This window comes from Tasmannia lanceolata, unplaced genomic scaffold (assembly GCF_043159265.1).
Source record: "Tasmannia lanceolata isolate RefF3 unplaced genomic scaffold, GAP_Taslan_0.1 ptg000037l, whole genome shotgun sequence".
NCBI lineage: Eukaryota > Viridiplantae > Streptophyta > Magnoliopsida > Canellales > Winteraceae > Tasmannia > Tasmannia lanceolata.
Genome location: NW_027518714.1, coordinates 3,401,531 through 3,416,971, shown reverse-complemented (window position 1 = coordinate 3,416,971; position 15,441 = coordinate 3,401,531). Strand labels below are relative to the sequence as shown.

Sequence of the window (15,441 nt, the reverse complement as noted above, 5' to 3'; positions counted from 1 at the left end):
CAATGAGGTACACACCAAAATACGAGAATTGGCAACGAGGACACTCTTTTGAAAAATTATAAAGGGGAGTGGAAAACAGAATTTGCAGAAAAACCTGAACAATATATCACTATGGGGTTGTCAAGTACGTAAACAGGGATTGTAAAGTTCATAGAGACTTGATAACCCCTGTTTAGACTTGACTTGATAAACCCTTGTGAGACTCAATAACCCTGTTGAGAACTTGATGTCCCCGGACATGATAACCCCGTGTCGGATAGAGTTGTTAAATCATGTTTAGACCTGTTAACTAGTTGACAACCACTTTTTAGACTTGATAACCCAGTGCTCTGTTTGGTTGCCAGGTTTTTTTTGTTCCTGGGAGTTTTGTGGGAGAGTAAGTTAAATTTTGGTCCCATCCCATGTTTGATTGCCTTTTAGCACTAGGTTTATTTTAATCCCACTCTTGTAATGATTACTTGTGGGGTGAATTTTTTAATCCCACTTTTGTAATGATTGCCTTTTCATCCCATCCCAAGATAACCCCAGGAACAAAAATAAACTCAGGAACCAAAAATATGCTTGAGAAGAATTTTTTTCTACCCAACAGTTCAAGCAACCAAACAAAGGTTTTTTTTTTTCCCACCATATCTCCCAGGGTATTTTTTTCTCCCACATAACCAAACATGGGATTTTTATTTTACCAGGATACTTCCAGGACTTTTTTTTTCCCACCTATCTCCCAGGGTATTTTTTTCTCCCACATAACTCCCGGGAACCAAAAAAAAACCGGCAACCATACAGAGCGGGGAATTTTGGTCAGGTTTTCTGCAAATTCCATTTTCTCACCCCCTTTATAATTTTTCAAAACAGTGTCCCCCTGTTGGCAATTCTCGTATTTGGGTCTCCCATTGGCAATTTTACCTAAAAGATTTTCATTAAAATATCTTTGAAAAACACATCCCTGCGTTTCTAGGAAAATTCACTAGGGCCCTGTTTCAAAAGGAAAAACTTCAGGATTTCTCACTGTCTCACTTTCCATTTATCTCATTACACATGAAAAAAGTAGCTTAAACCAACATAGTTAAAGTTTTATTTATAGGAAGTTTTAGGACGCATTAAGCTACCAAGAATTATTTTTTTCGTAGGAAAAAATATTTTGCCTAAAAAACAACTTCCACAAACTATTTTTCAGTGTTGCTAACAATGGCCTAAGGGAAACTAAACAATCTTTGATATTACACAACCAGTCCATAGCAAAGTAACCTTGAATAGCTTCGAAAGGGGTTTCTAAACATCAATATAAATTTGAGAATTTATATGAAGGGTGGCCGTGAAAACACTTGAAGTCTAAAAAAGTAGGTACCGCCCACTTTTCTTGATGATCCAAACCGTTCATCTGTTTGGGCACAACGTAAATAGGATGTGCCCCAAAAATCAGTTCCATAAGATGATCCTAAACCTCCAATCTGAACTGATCTGAAAATGGAGATTTCCAAAAATCATTTATGGAATCTTCTACAGAGCAGAGGGTTAGGATCATCCTATAGAAATGATTTTTGGGGCACAACCTATTTACGTTGTGCCCAAACAGATGACCTGTTTGGATCATCAAGAAAAATGGGCCGTACCTACTTTTTTTAGACTTCACGTGTTTTCATGGCCACCCATCATATAAATTCTCTATAAATTTAATGGGCTAAATGTTAACAACATTGCCCTGAATGTGGCATGTGGCAGCATAAATGAAGGGCGTCAATGCAAACTCGTGAGGGGTATATCATATATGCAAAGCAGTTCAGGCCCATTCATTTATTTCCTCATCAACAGTTGCATTTTTGTGGAGTGCAAACACTATAGCATCAGATTCGAAAAATCGAAACTGCCTTACTAAGTAAGAAAATAATTTAAAAATATCCAAATGATTACTGACAGAAAATGGTAATTTTAAAGCAATGCCCATGATTTAGCATTCCAAAAGAAAATGTTCCATAGAATTTTTGTTGTTGATTGAAAGGACAAGACCATTCACTGATTGAGTGATTGTTTAGATAAAGAAACCCCTTTCCTGAATTGAAGCAGTTTTGAAAGCTAATTGAGATGAAAATGCATTCTTTGTGCGAATTCATGAACGCAAAAAGAAAAAACAGTTTGAAAACATTACCACAAACCAGATGTATATCATAAGCATTGGACTCCATAAATACTTGGCTAGTACTACATGATCTGTCTCATTGGCAGTATCAATGTATAAGCAACAAACTGGGAGAGACGGCTAGTGAACTGAAGACTGATAGTTTCAAACTGATTAGAGAAATATACAGTAACAAATTCAATAAAAGAGGCTACTTATAAATAAAGAGAATTTCACCTATTTCAGAAGATCATTACAAAGATAAATGGGCTGCTAGCAAAACGGGATTTCATTTGGAAAATAAAGACGAAACTGTGTCGCGATACATGTGCAAGAAGACAAGTGAACGCAAATCCCCACAAAATGCAAAAATCACTATGGAAATGACCAAATCGTTGGTCAATTTTACTTTCATCTTTATTGTCCAAACGAAATCCCATTTTGGAAGTGTTTTCCAATTTCCCAGGACTAGATGCACGTAGCTTACTTGATATTTACAGTGCTAATTTAGGATCAACCGTTCCTGTGACACTCCCTTCTCCCGTCATAGTTCGATCAGGGTCCTGAATAAAATGCAAACCCAGTGAAGTTAAGATAGAAATTGAACTTTTTTCTGGGACCTAAAAAAGAGAGGTTTCGCATAAAGATACCTCCATTCCCCACTTGATATAATCTGGTGACTCGCATGCCTTGTATTCATCAACCAAGCTCTCTATAATTTCCCGAGACTCATCAAATTCGGAAAGATCATTGTCCTGATGGGAAAAATTGCTCGAGGTAACTAAAGATGCATTATTTCATTCATAGTCAAATGAGCGGAAAAAAAGAGAGCAGTGTAGAGTTTCCACAATTTCAAAAGAAATTAGAACTAAGGTATAGTTCCAATACTGGCAATTCATGCTATTTGGCATCTCATTACACCATGCCTAGGTTAGCCTTTTATACAACTAAAACATCTATATTAGGAACTTCACCTTTAAAGAAAGGGATTCGTTGGCATCATATTACCTAACTAAAAATTAAAAAATCCTCACCCATATGGCTGTTAAACAAATTGTAACAATGACGCAGATTGTCATTCATAGCCTACAAGGCTTGGTGAAGATCAAAACACTTAGCAGAAGTAGAATAGAGTATTCAAAGTTGGGAGTTTTTTTTTTATAAGCTTGAGCTTGAGCGGGAATATTAATGTATTAGAATATGTTTGTGTACTGAGTAGCATTATTGTCCTTATTCATTCTTTTGTTAATAATAAAATAGAGAGTCAATAGGGATTGATGCAACTCCTCGTGTCCCTCCTCTATTGACGCCATCATCTTCCCCGTCTTCTTTTTTTCCTTCTTTCCTTCCTCCTTTCTCCTTCTACTACTATTTCTGAGAGCATTGCACTACTAAACTTATTTATTAAAAAATGTAAAAAGTAGAGTGAAATAACAGTATTTTCAGTACGTAACATTTTTTTCTGACTGATAGATACAAAGTATCACAGTAATAAATGATTTCCGAAAAGTCATGAATTCCTTCTTTCAAAACAACACAGATTTTTATCAGCTGTGGTTAAGACAAAACATCAAGTAAGCAATGTAGAAAATAAAAATAACCAATCAAAATACCTGTAAGCACAAATTATTTCGACACTTCAAAGAGGAGGAGAAAAAAGTAGCAGAAGAATAGGAGAACCTGGTCAAAATTGTATTGCATAAATGTATGGGAGTTCACAAAACAAAACTCGAAAATTCAAGTATCACATAGACTTTCTGATTAGTGATATCAATGGTTATGTAATTGCCTTTAGAAAGTGGAAATTGACTCTCCACAATACACCTCTATGTTACGCGACCTACATCGGGATCTAGTCAGTACATAGATGATGATAAAGGATCTACATTTCATGATGAAATAACTCTGTAAATTAAGACATCTAAAAGTAAATGCAACTAAGGTATAATTATGCAAGTGGTAGTAACTTACTTTAAACATAGGGAACTTCCGGTAATTGTCCAGGAAGGCCTGTTTCTTTCTCAACTTTTCATACTGGCTCAAACACTTGCTGAAGAGATGCCTTATACTAGTGTGGCTTGCTAACATCAAGCCACTAACCTATTAAAGAATGTTCCAAAGCATCAAAATTTTAAAACTTTGGATATGTCCTAGCATTTCGACAGTCCAATCAAATGCCACCAGATCCAGCAGTAACCAGTTGAAATTTCAAAAGGCAAAATCCATGATGGGGCGAAAAGTTTCAAATTGGTTTAAAATTTCTTGGGAGGAAACAGGAACGAAATACAGATGGTGATAGAAAAGAGAAAATAAGACCTAGAAAATCAACAGAATATCTCACTCTATGAGCAGTTTGAACATACGGAGACTTTCTAGACAAGGCAACCTGCAAAAGAATGATTAATCCATGAAGATAATAATAAAGGAATTGAATGACATAATTTAAAAAAGAGGAATTGAATGACATAATTAATTTATAATTTCTTTTTTACAGCAATAGACCTGAATGCTTGCAGGACCCCATTCAATGAAATTCACAAGTTTTCTTTCACGTATTCTCTGTAAGCTTTCATGCACCTGATTCAAATTACATGATGACAACTGGTAAGCAGATAAAGAATTGCCAAAATTCAGATAGATAATTTAATAATAAATTTCTAGGTTTGTTGTGAAGGTGAATGTGACTTTTTATTTCAGAAAAACTCGAGGACATCAACTTCAGCTGCTGCAATTAATATTGAATTAAGAGATTCAACACATTCAAGTTTGCCTCAGCGAGTTAAACTGCATGGAGTAGATAAGCTATGAATGATGACTTAGTGTAGCTGTAACAATGAAAAAATGCAAATTGAATTTTTTTTTGTTTTTTTTTGTTTGTGTGTGTGTGTGTGTGTGCCGCGGGATGGGGGAGGGGGGGGGGTCGTCTTTGTGGATTGAGCTGTCAATCTGAACTGTAATTTCCAGCAACAAAACAATTACACATGGTTCAGCACGTTGTAGAGACATGGTTAGCAACGTCTGTTAAGTATCTTCACACTCCACAGCATATTCCTAGACCATTTATGTACGTCTTGGTACAGGAATTGAGTTAGTGAACTTCTTTTTGTATTTTTGGCACCCAGTAGATGATCACATTTTTCTTTTGCCTTTTCTTTGGCATTTCAAGTCGTTTAGTTCATGAAGAAATATAATATAAAAAACATCAGGATTGTGGATAACAATTAGAAGTTAAAAGACAAAACTCAACGAACATTTACTATGACAAGATACTTAATTTTTCTTTGCAAATCAACAAAAATGTCAGCTGAGAAAAAGTGCCCATCAGTTCACCTATAAGTGGACTAAATTCAATTATAAGTGGATCATAGACAAAGTAATAAAATGTTTTCTTATGGAAAAACTAGGAATATGACAAATCAGTTTCCTAAACTCCAAAAAAAAAATATTTATGTAAACATTTACAAAAAATGGATTCACTAAAAAAATTAAAATTAGATCAAAAATAATTTAATTATATAAAAGAATCCCATGACAATTATTTAGACATGTAACAATAACAATTAAAATTTTGAATCTCATTTCATTTTCGTTGAAATGCGTAAGGATCATGGTTGTTACATATTTTTGTACCAGAGAGAGTTGAAACTTGAAACTCATTTCAATGGTTTTACTATATTTTAACTCAATATCATTTGGACCAGTTCCCAGAACAGGGGACAATCATGGCAGCACAAGATGTAAGATAACTCAAGAACGGTTTCAGCTTTCAACCATAATGAGAATATTTAATTATTGATTTGAGGCCGGTCAGACGTGCCAAGACCTCCACTTCATTTGAGTCCGCCACCCCCATTGGCCAGGAAAAGGACATCATAATCTCCCCTAAAAATTCCAAGAAACACCTCCTACGCTACTTGGACCTGGATTCTCAAGAGAGGACCTGTCAAAGCTAAGGTTAAGATATTAGAGCCAACTGGATTCTATTTCACTATCCTTTTTCTCTTTATGCCTTCTAATCATGATGATCACTTCCCACTTTCAAAATCTATCTTAGAATGTATAACCCTTGAACTATTTCACTGCAAATGCAAAATTAACAATGAGGCTCTTAACATCCAAAATAAAATTTACCACCAATCTATTTTTGGCCTCCAAGATTTGTTATTTTTCTGTTCCAAAAATCCAACATCATCACAGAAGAGGCCATAATTCAAAAGGACGGTCTTTCTCTCCCAAAACTAGCATCGTCATTCTCTAAAAAGAAGGGGGGGAAAAGAACAGCGGAAAGAGCAAATGAATGCAAAGTTGCAAACACATCGACTATAGGGCAGGATATGTACATAAATAACTGTATTTGTGTAGAATTATTTTTGTCGAACAATCAGGCTGTTAGAGTAGGATATGAACAAAAATAACTGCACCTATGTAGGTTTATTTTTGCCAATTAACTGTTACTTATGACTTGATTAGATATTCTTTAATCAATGCGTATAAGTCAAGGGAATTGACTTTTTGGTTGGAGAAGTTAATTAAGCTCTCCAGAGATTTCTCATATGCATATGCAACTATTAGAATTAAAAGACATTGCTTAGTCACTAATTAAATTTCTTAAGGAAAGAAAAAAGTGATTAATGGAATCAATTAAATTATAATCTCACTCCCTTTCAGCAGGAAACAGCTCTTACAATTACACACTTTCTGCTCTGCCGGAATTAGGCACAAACAAGATAGTTTGTATATAACAGTGAATAGAATGGTGTGGAACCTTCAGAGCAATCATGTGAACAACTGCAAACCATTCTTCAGGCCGGATAAAAAATATCTGAAATGACACTGCTCTCTTTATTTTCCACTTTTCCAAAAAGCTATCAACAGCTAACCAAAAACATGTTTAACAAAGAGAGAATTTCTATTATCAAATTCAAAACAAGGGAGTGTGGATATAATTTCCCTAGACTTTTCATAAAATAAAAAAAGCATAATATGTTCTTTTCATTCCAAATGGATTTGTTGTTTGAATTTCACACTTATCTATCAAAAGGAAAAGGATTCATTGTATGAGGTAAATACAAAAGACATGGTCACATAAGGAAAAAATAGAAAGGAACTTATTTGGACCTACCTGAGTCGGATCAACTTCTCCTTGAATGATGTTCAATATTGATATATATTTTGCCTGACTAGCTTCTTTCGTTCGAGCATAAGAAGAAACCATGATATTCTTTGTCTGCAAAACACCAAACAGTCAAAGAATGCAAGAGCAGTCCAAAACATTTCAAAAAACAATGATCTTGCCTGTAGAAGTCTTCGCATAACGTCTAGTACAGTTGTTTTGCGAATCACATTAGCCTGCTCACAACAGAAAGGTCTATATTAATATCAGACAGACGCAATTAACTATTACAAAGAACCATGCAATGATTATTTCAATGGAGTAGAAGTTAGTAATACTATTTAGTGGCTCATTAGCAACATGATAGCTGCTTGGTTCCAATAGGTGTTTGCCCACTTCAAATTTGAACCAAACAGTTATATATATTATATACAAAACATGAATGTTTCCTTTGTCATTCGTTTTTTTCCCTAGAAAATTGTACTTGGAAAACTTTTTCCATGCGAAATTTTTATTAGAATTTTCCTATGGTAGATTTTCTCATCTAATGCATAGCATGTGCGGGGAGCACCATTTTACATCACATGTTTTGATAGAGTGAGCCCCACCATTTCACACCCCGTGTTTTGATATGTTAGGCCCACCATTTTATACATGTTTTGATAGGGTGCGGTCCACCATCTCCCATGCAAACACATGCATATGGTTGGCCCCACCATTTTACACCATGTTTTGATGGGGTGGGGCTGACCATCTCCACCTAAACCCATGGATATGGTGGGGCCCACCATTTTACACCATGTTTTGGGGAAGTGGTACTGATATATTAGCCCCCCTTTCTTCCTTGGGCCACCCCCACCCCCTCTCTAGTGTATTTATGAATACTCATTTTACACTACAAAGGGTGATCGAGGGAAGAAAAGGGGACAAATATATCATTTCCCCATGTTTTGATAGGGTTGGGGGGTCCTCTGACCAACTCCACTCAAGCCCATGCATTGGCGAGGCCCACCATCTTTTTTGAATGATGATGGGTGAGGCTCACGACTTTGCTTCATTTTTTGATGGGGCGGGTCCAACGATCTCCACCCAAGCCCATGCATAGAGTGGCGCCCACCATTATACACCTCATGTTTTGATGGGGTGAGGCCCACCATCTCCAAGACTCCACCAAACCCATGCAAAGGGCGAGGCCCGCCATTTACACCTAAGAGTTTGTGTAGTGGGGCCACTATGTTACACCTCATGTTTTGATAAAGTGGGGCCCACTACATTACGCCCATGCATAGCATGGGCCAAGAATGGTAGCATAGGTATAATTTGGTGACGTCAGAGCAGTACTGAATTGAGAAGTACAAAATAAAATACCACCTCAGCAGGTTCCACTTGAAGTCAAACATTAGCATTTAGCAAGTTCCAAAGATTAACTAGTCAGCCTTTAAGAGTTCCTATTCTTAGCTGACCAACCCTCGTCACAAAATGGTTAATATATACAAATTAAGGAATGCTCCGAATCAAAACAAGGGCTCGCTTTCTCAATACACCTCAAAGTTTCTGAATTAATCAAGGCTGATGCTAAATCAATTATCATGCTCCAAAACAGATATTTTTTCAGGCATGTCAACCATGAAATATATGATCCAAATAGCTTTCCACGTTCCGTCTATACATATATTTCATGCTTGAGATCTTAAGTTAATTTCATTTTTTAATTCTTGTAAAGTTAATTCTTGACATTAAAAAATGAATGAAGTACAAAAACAAGAACATATCCCTATGCATATATGCAAATATGGAGGAAAAACTGTGTCAAAACCCCACAAAAGAAGACATTATAATGCACTTGAGAGGATGAACAAGTAAGCAGTTTCCAAAGCAAAGACATGGTGGCATGATGCATAATCATAGATCATTCTTCTAGGAAAGTGTATCATCTGTGTAAAACCTAATGTTTCTTGGATGAAGCACACTAGAATCCTTAGCCGTAGTAACTATAAACATAAAGAAGTGTGAGCATGCAATGGTGAAATTGCTGAAGCAGCACAGAAACAGAATAAGCAGTTTTGGGGCCTGAAATGTCTGGAAGGAAAAGAAGCACTCCCAAAAGGCCAAACCCTCGTATTTTTGCTCTTTGGTAAAATTATGATATTTAAGGGATTTTACTTTAGAGTTATTTTTTAATTTTCTTCAAATTATTAACTTTATACTAACAAAGAACTTTGAACACAATTGTGCAACCTAATGTCTATACCCCACATATTGGTTAAATCGTCTGATCCTTTTACAGATTTTTTGTAATTACTCCTCAAGGACTGAATTAAATATAAAGATATTGGAGAAGGGTCCTGCTCATTGTTTAAAATGTTGTCTGGTAAGGTCAGTCATTGACTTGCCCAAGTTTACCCATTTCTAGCCCTACCAAGCCTATAAAAAGTCATTCAACTTGCCAGATGTCAGAAACAACTTGTTACATTAATCATTAACTCGCCTGAGGAGACCTAATTTCGCAAACTAAGTTAAAGTTCTTAAACATTGATCATACGATCCAATTGATTCAAGACAAAAATGAATTAAAAGATATTTTATGCTTAAGATAGTATATATCGCGGCATTTTGTTTTTGTCTACGCCTTTGCCCCAATGCAACATGGCATGCCATGGGATACACTATATAATTGTTATCCTTGCCAAAAAAAAAAAGTAAAAATGTGAGACACAGGCCATGTTAAAACGAAGCTGTACAATTAGTTAATGATGAGTTGATGACACATCCACATGAGCCCATGGTTTCTAACTGCTTAAGAGTCCAAAGATGTCTGATTTTACTACTGAAATAACATATCTAACCCCAAGTAACATAGAAATTCTGCCTTCTGAAAGAAATATTAGATAATCAAAATCAAACCTGACGCTCCACAGTGAGTGGTGTATACCCTGTCATTAGAAAATGACATCTTGGAGTTGGAATCAAAGAGGCAAGAAGGCCAACCAAGTCATTGTTCATGTATCCTGGATAGCGCAGGGTAGTTGTGCTCGCGGACATGACTGTAGAAACCAGTGAATTTGTTTGTGCAAAGGTTGGATTAGTTAGATGAAGGCGTTCCACAGCAATCCTATTTAGTGCAGTATTGTCAAGAACAACAACACAATCAGCATTTAGCGTCAGCCTCTTAAGAGTCAAAAGTGAGTTGTAGGGCTGGACCACAACATCACTTGTCTCCATTTGATTGGGAAATACACTATATGTCTGAACAAGCTTTTTGCTATAACGATCATTCAGGGTCTCCAACAGATATGAACCCATTCCTGCAAGAAAGCATGGACCCGTTGTTAAAGGGAAAATATGCTGAAAAGGCAGTAAGAAAAATACTTGAAGAGACTACCTTGGAAGAAGAGGCACAGTGAATGGTAAAAGAGCCATTCAATGCGAAACAGGTAGCTTTAGCAAAGAGCAAAACATAAAACAAAGGCAGGCATTCAGAAGAAAAAAATAGATATGTATTTAACAAGGGATTTGCTAGCGTCCATCGCAGAAGGCGTTTCGCAGATGGTCTATTGCATCTGACAGCAGCCACCTCGTGAATGAAAACAAAATCTGCTGAAAAGTGAGCCCCTGTGGCTGCTGTCAGATGCAACAGACCATCCGCGAAATGCCTTCTGCAATGGACGCTAGCAAATCCCATTTAACAATTCTATAACAAAAGAATTATAATTTGTTCTTTTTCTCAATCTATCAATGTTACTGATTTTAATTGCTGTTTGAAATGATACAACAACATCAAAACTACGAATACCATTTAGATAGCATGCATCACCTGTTGAAACCAAGGAAGCAAGATTCTTCCATGGGAGTGGGGAACCTCGATTCCCGGGTTCTCGAATCCGAAATGGAAATCTTTTCGAATCCCCAAAAACTGAAAATCCCAGTTCGGATTCGCCGGAAACCCGATTCCCACTTTTGGGAATCATGGTTTATGATTCCCCGGAAAGCCGATTCCTACTTTTGGGAACCGCTGTTTAATGTTATGAGAAACGCGATTTCCTGGCGATTCCCTGGAGATGCCCAATTCCCCGGCGATTCCCCGGCGACTTCACGATTCCCGCTTCTAACCATCCCAGGAGACTTCGATTCCCGCTTTCGATTCCTATTCTGGCAACCTTGGTTGAAACATTAACCTCACAAGAACATTTCTAGAACATTGTAATATTCTCCTAATCCTAATCATGTCAAGTTGTCAACCATTTGAAAAATTAACAAGACAAGATATGTTAATGTAGATATACCAGCCATGACTGCCTGCTAACTGCTAACCTATTTCTGAATTCTGATAAATGCGATTCCTTTGCACAAGTTCTCACACCCCTCCATGCCCTGGGTGATGAGGAAGAAGAAGCAGAATTATGCATCATGCACAACAAAAATGCCTCTTAATAAATATGTTTGGGATAAGAGAAATGGTTTCCTCGATCGTCTCATTGTAGAGGGAAATTCCCTCAACGTAACCATTGGACTAAGTCAAGTTTGGGAGATTCCCTCAACGAAATCCGTTGGACTAAATCAGGTTAGTCTTTCATAAGAGAATGGCAGACACAGTAAAAGAGATTTTGGACCAGATTGAGGGACATTCAATCACTATCCAACATGTTTGGAGGCCAACAATGAGGCAGCTAGGTTGGCTAGGGTCAAGGTTAACATAATGAAACTGGAGTTTTTTTATTATCTTGATCCTTGATTGTATTCTTCTTTTCTATTATTATTTTTTGTTTGATTAGAAGCTGGCCACCTCAGTCCTTTTCATTAATAAAATCATTGCCATTCAAAAAAAAATCCCATAAAGTGACCTGTGATCCCTAAGTTTGCACCAACTCATCATCTATAATTCTATACTACAAATATCGAGAACCTCCTCTACTACTTTTTAAGGAGAAATCGTTGACCATCTCAAAATAAGTTTAACTCCAACTACCCATATTATATAAAGAGAATCCTCTCCTACTCTCTCCCTCCCCTGTTCCTTAATGGTACATTATGAGGAAGGATAAGTTAACCAATAAGTTTGATAGCGCTCTCAAAACTGAGTTCAGTATACCAAAGCTAACTGTGGCATAGGCCTGACTGTTTCATATGATACCCATGTAGCGGAGCGCATTTAGGATATAAAGAGACAATGAAAGACCTTAGTGATGTAAAAATAGAAGGTATACAAGACTAATCATTCTACTTCCCAATACATGGCATCAAGAATTCTTTACGTTCAGAAAATATAAGAGAAATTGACTTCAAAATTGGAGAACAAATGATTTCTGCTGTATAGAAATCGAGTGCAGAGGCTCTATTTATCCATGATAGAAACAGTCACCAACTCTGAGGTGTAAAAACATGCAATGTAAATAGTTCTGCTATAAATAACCAGGGAGATCCAATATACCTTGTGAACAAAAAGGATTGTCAAGTAATACAGAGGTATTTGACAGGCAAGACTATAAGAGCTCAAAGATCAGAGGGTCAAAGACAGGAAGTTGAAGAACCATTAAAAATGTGAAAAAAAACCTGAGCCTGTCCCTCCAGCTATGGAATGACATAGAACAAAACCCTCAAGGCTATCGCTTCCATCTGCTTCTCTATCTACCATGTCCATAATATCCTCTTGAACCTGCTCTCCCTGATGAAAGAAGCCATTGTTTTAAGGCAATACTCTAAGCTATTGGCAACACAGTGCGCATGATCCAACTTACCATATGCTTTCACCACTGAGTTTTTTCGAAATCCAATGGGGTAGATAATTGATGCATTAATTAGAAAAATGTTATATTTGAAGGGGAAATAACAAACCTGGTGATAACCACTAGCCCAATTATTTCCAGCACCACCTCCGTGGTCTGAGACAAATATGTTTTCATGATTGTAAAGATTTCGATATTCACTATTTTGAATGCCATTAATAACTCTGGGCTCCAAGTCTATCAGAAGAGCTCTTGGTATGTAGTGCTGATCATCAGCTTGATAGAAAAACACATCTTTCCTATCACCTCCCTGCAAGATCTCATATTAGATACTAACCAAATTTAAAGCTCTGTCCATCGGAATGATTAAATAAAACTGCTCACGAAGCTCACAAAGCACGAGGTCGCATATTTGATACAATCAAATGTAAAGTTTTATGTTCATACTTCATACCATTAAAAAAAATTCTATGTTCATTGGTATCATTCCATAAAACTGCTCACGAAGCTTACAAAATGATCAACAAAAGAAAGAAAAGACATTGAAATTGCAGATAAGTATCACAGTGTCTACAGAGTCAAGTAATCAACCATTAGAAATTGCAAAGGGAAGAAAATATTCAGAAAATTGATTCACTAATAAATTTCTTAGAAATATACCTAATGATCAAATTAAGGCCGGTGCCACAGTTTAAAATAGCTTTTAGTAGTTAGGCATTGCCCTGTCGATTTAAAAACAGAAAACCAACAAGCAGAAACCAATATCATCACAACACTGATAACATCTTGATGTTAGGATTTCTTGGCATTGTCAACCATTCATAGGCAGGATGCTAACCATTAAGTGGACTGGCTCGGGATACAACCAGCGCAAAGAAAGTTTTACAGCTTTGGATGCCTAACTCTGTTTTGAAGTAGTACATATAAAGATGAGTCTCTTAAGAACAGCATTAATGTAACTTTTTGGGAGGCATTAAAATTCTCTTAAGTCTCCCCGCTTAGGGTTGGTTTTACTTTACCTCCTTATTGCGAAAACAAGTTTTCCATTGTCTATTATTGTGATGTTAACCCATTAGGAGGTCAATAAATAACTCAAATAAGTTTAATTCCTTTCTAACAATTCCTGCAATTTATTGTTAGGAGCAGCCACGATCAGACTGTAGTGAAGCAACAAAGCTCAGAGATAATTCCAACATTTTACAAAGTTCCTGTGCATATCCAAAACATCACATTAAACAATCATTAAATAGATATGGAAAGCTATTTGCTCTATCGATTCATGCATCGTGGTGGAATTTCTACGGAGCTATCATGATTTGTATGTCCATTCCCCTAAAGTCACGGCAGGAAGGCCCTTAATGCGATTTTTCTATTTGTCTCATCCTACAGAATGCGATATATGTACATTTCCAGTACATCAACATTCATTGCAAAAAGCAATACATGGATGGATGTTCCCCACATGAAGTAAAATGAAGTGGTGAGACTTCCTGAGGTTAATAAAAAAAGGGGTGCGTTTAGGGTAACTCTATTTTTGGTTGAGAAATTGGTTTTCTAATTATCAGTTCCAAAAGGTTAAATATTATTTTATTTTGTTCTGGCACATGGTATTGGTATCTGTATATATGCCTTTGTAGATTAACATGTGGTTCATGGTTTTGTGAATCAGGTCAGCATGATTTCACATCTGTTTATAAAATTTCCCACAGTAGATGTTAAACAATTCCACTGAAATTCCTGTCAAACTGACTACAATCCCATTGCATTGAGTCAAAATTGCATGTAGAAATGCAGATTTAGCAATTTAATTTGAGTATTCCACTGAAATGAAATTATCAGAACACAGTCTCCCAAATTCACAGCAAACAAAGTAACATAGAATTTTTTATAAAACTGACTTCAATCCATAACATTGCTAGGTTATTGCATGTTAACATACTCATTTTGGCAATCTAACCTAACAATTATACTAAAACCAAATGATCAAAACAAGAAAAGGTAAGAAGTAGAGAATCAATAGATCTTAGATAAAAGAAAGAGATATCAATCGATCTTAACATAAAAAATACCTGCGTGGCGAAATCTTCGAGAATCCCTTCCTTACTGATGCCGTGCTCGAGGCAGAGCTGTTTCCAAAATTCCATTCCGATCTGATTCCCACATTGTCCTACCTGTAGAGTAATGATCTCTCGAGGCATTTTCGATGAATCGAGGGTTGAGAGAGAGAAGGAGAGGAACGCTAGGGTTTTCTCTCTTTTTTCCCTTTTCTTCTCTCTCTCTCTCTCTCTCTCTCTCTCTCTCTCTCTCCACTCTCTGTGGGGTTTTGAAAAAAAAAGAGGGAAAAAGCGACTCCGATCTACGGACAGAAACAACGCGTTTCTGGATGGCGCGTTTTTACGTGACGAGAAAAGAATCTTCCGGCCGGCTAATCGCTGTGTTAAGGGCTTAAATTGATGCGTGGCAGCGTTTGGATTATCGAATTAGGAATCGGA

General features: G+C 36.6%; 1 protein-coding gene across 2 annotated transcripts; it reads right to left on the bottom strand.

The window, feature by feature from the left end:
* Positions 1–2,310: 2,310 nt before the first annotated feature.
* LOC143861871 (tubulin gamma-1 chain-like) lies at positions 2,311–15,441 on the bottom strand. Of its 2 annotated transcripts, XM_077372822.1 has the most exons (11): positions 15,019–15,438; positions 13,059–13,259; positions 12,777–12,888; positions 10,131–10,531; positions 7,409–7,462; positions 7,236–7,340; positions 4,616–4,690; positions 4,455–4,499; positions 4,085–4,213; positions 2,764–2,868; positions 2,311–2,676 (listed from the first exon to the last, which is right to left on the bottom strand). In XM_077372822.1, the coding sequence occupies exons 1-11, from the start codon at positions 15,145–15,147 to the stop codon at positions 2,608–2,610; spliced, it is 1,425 nt and encodes a 474-aa protein (XP_077228937.1). In that variant the 5' UTR covers positions 15,148–15,438; the 3' UTR covers positions 2,311–2,607. The 2 variants fall into 2 exon arrangements, with proteins under 2 accessions (XP_077228937.1, XP_077228938.1); XM_077372823.1 differs by lacking the exons at positions 2,311–2,676; positions 2,764–2,868 and having other exon boundaries at positions 4,084–4,213; positions 4,430–4,499; positions 15,019–15,441.

What these genes read in the sequence shown, in the direction of transcription:
- LOC143861871 (XM_077372822.1), bottom strand. Translation starts at nt 15,147, where the DNA reads ATGCCTCGAGAGATCATTACTCTACAGGTAGGACAATGTGGGAATCAG. An exon ending in AGCTGGAGGGACAGGCTCAG is followed by an intron (nt 10,532 to 12,776) that starts GTTTTTTTTCAC and finishes GCTTTCTTGCAG; the next exon opens with GAATGGGTTCATATCTGTTG. An exon ending in GGAAGTTCCCTATGTTTAAA is followed by an intron (nt 2,869 to 4,084) that starts GTAAGTTACTAC and finishes TTTTCCCATCAG; the next exon opens with GACAATGATCTTTCCGAATT.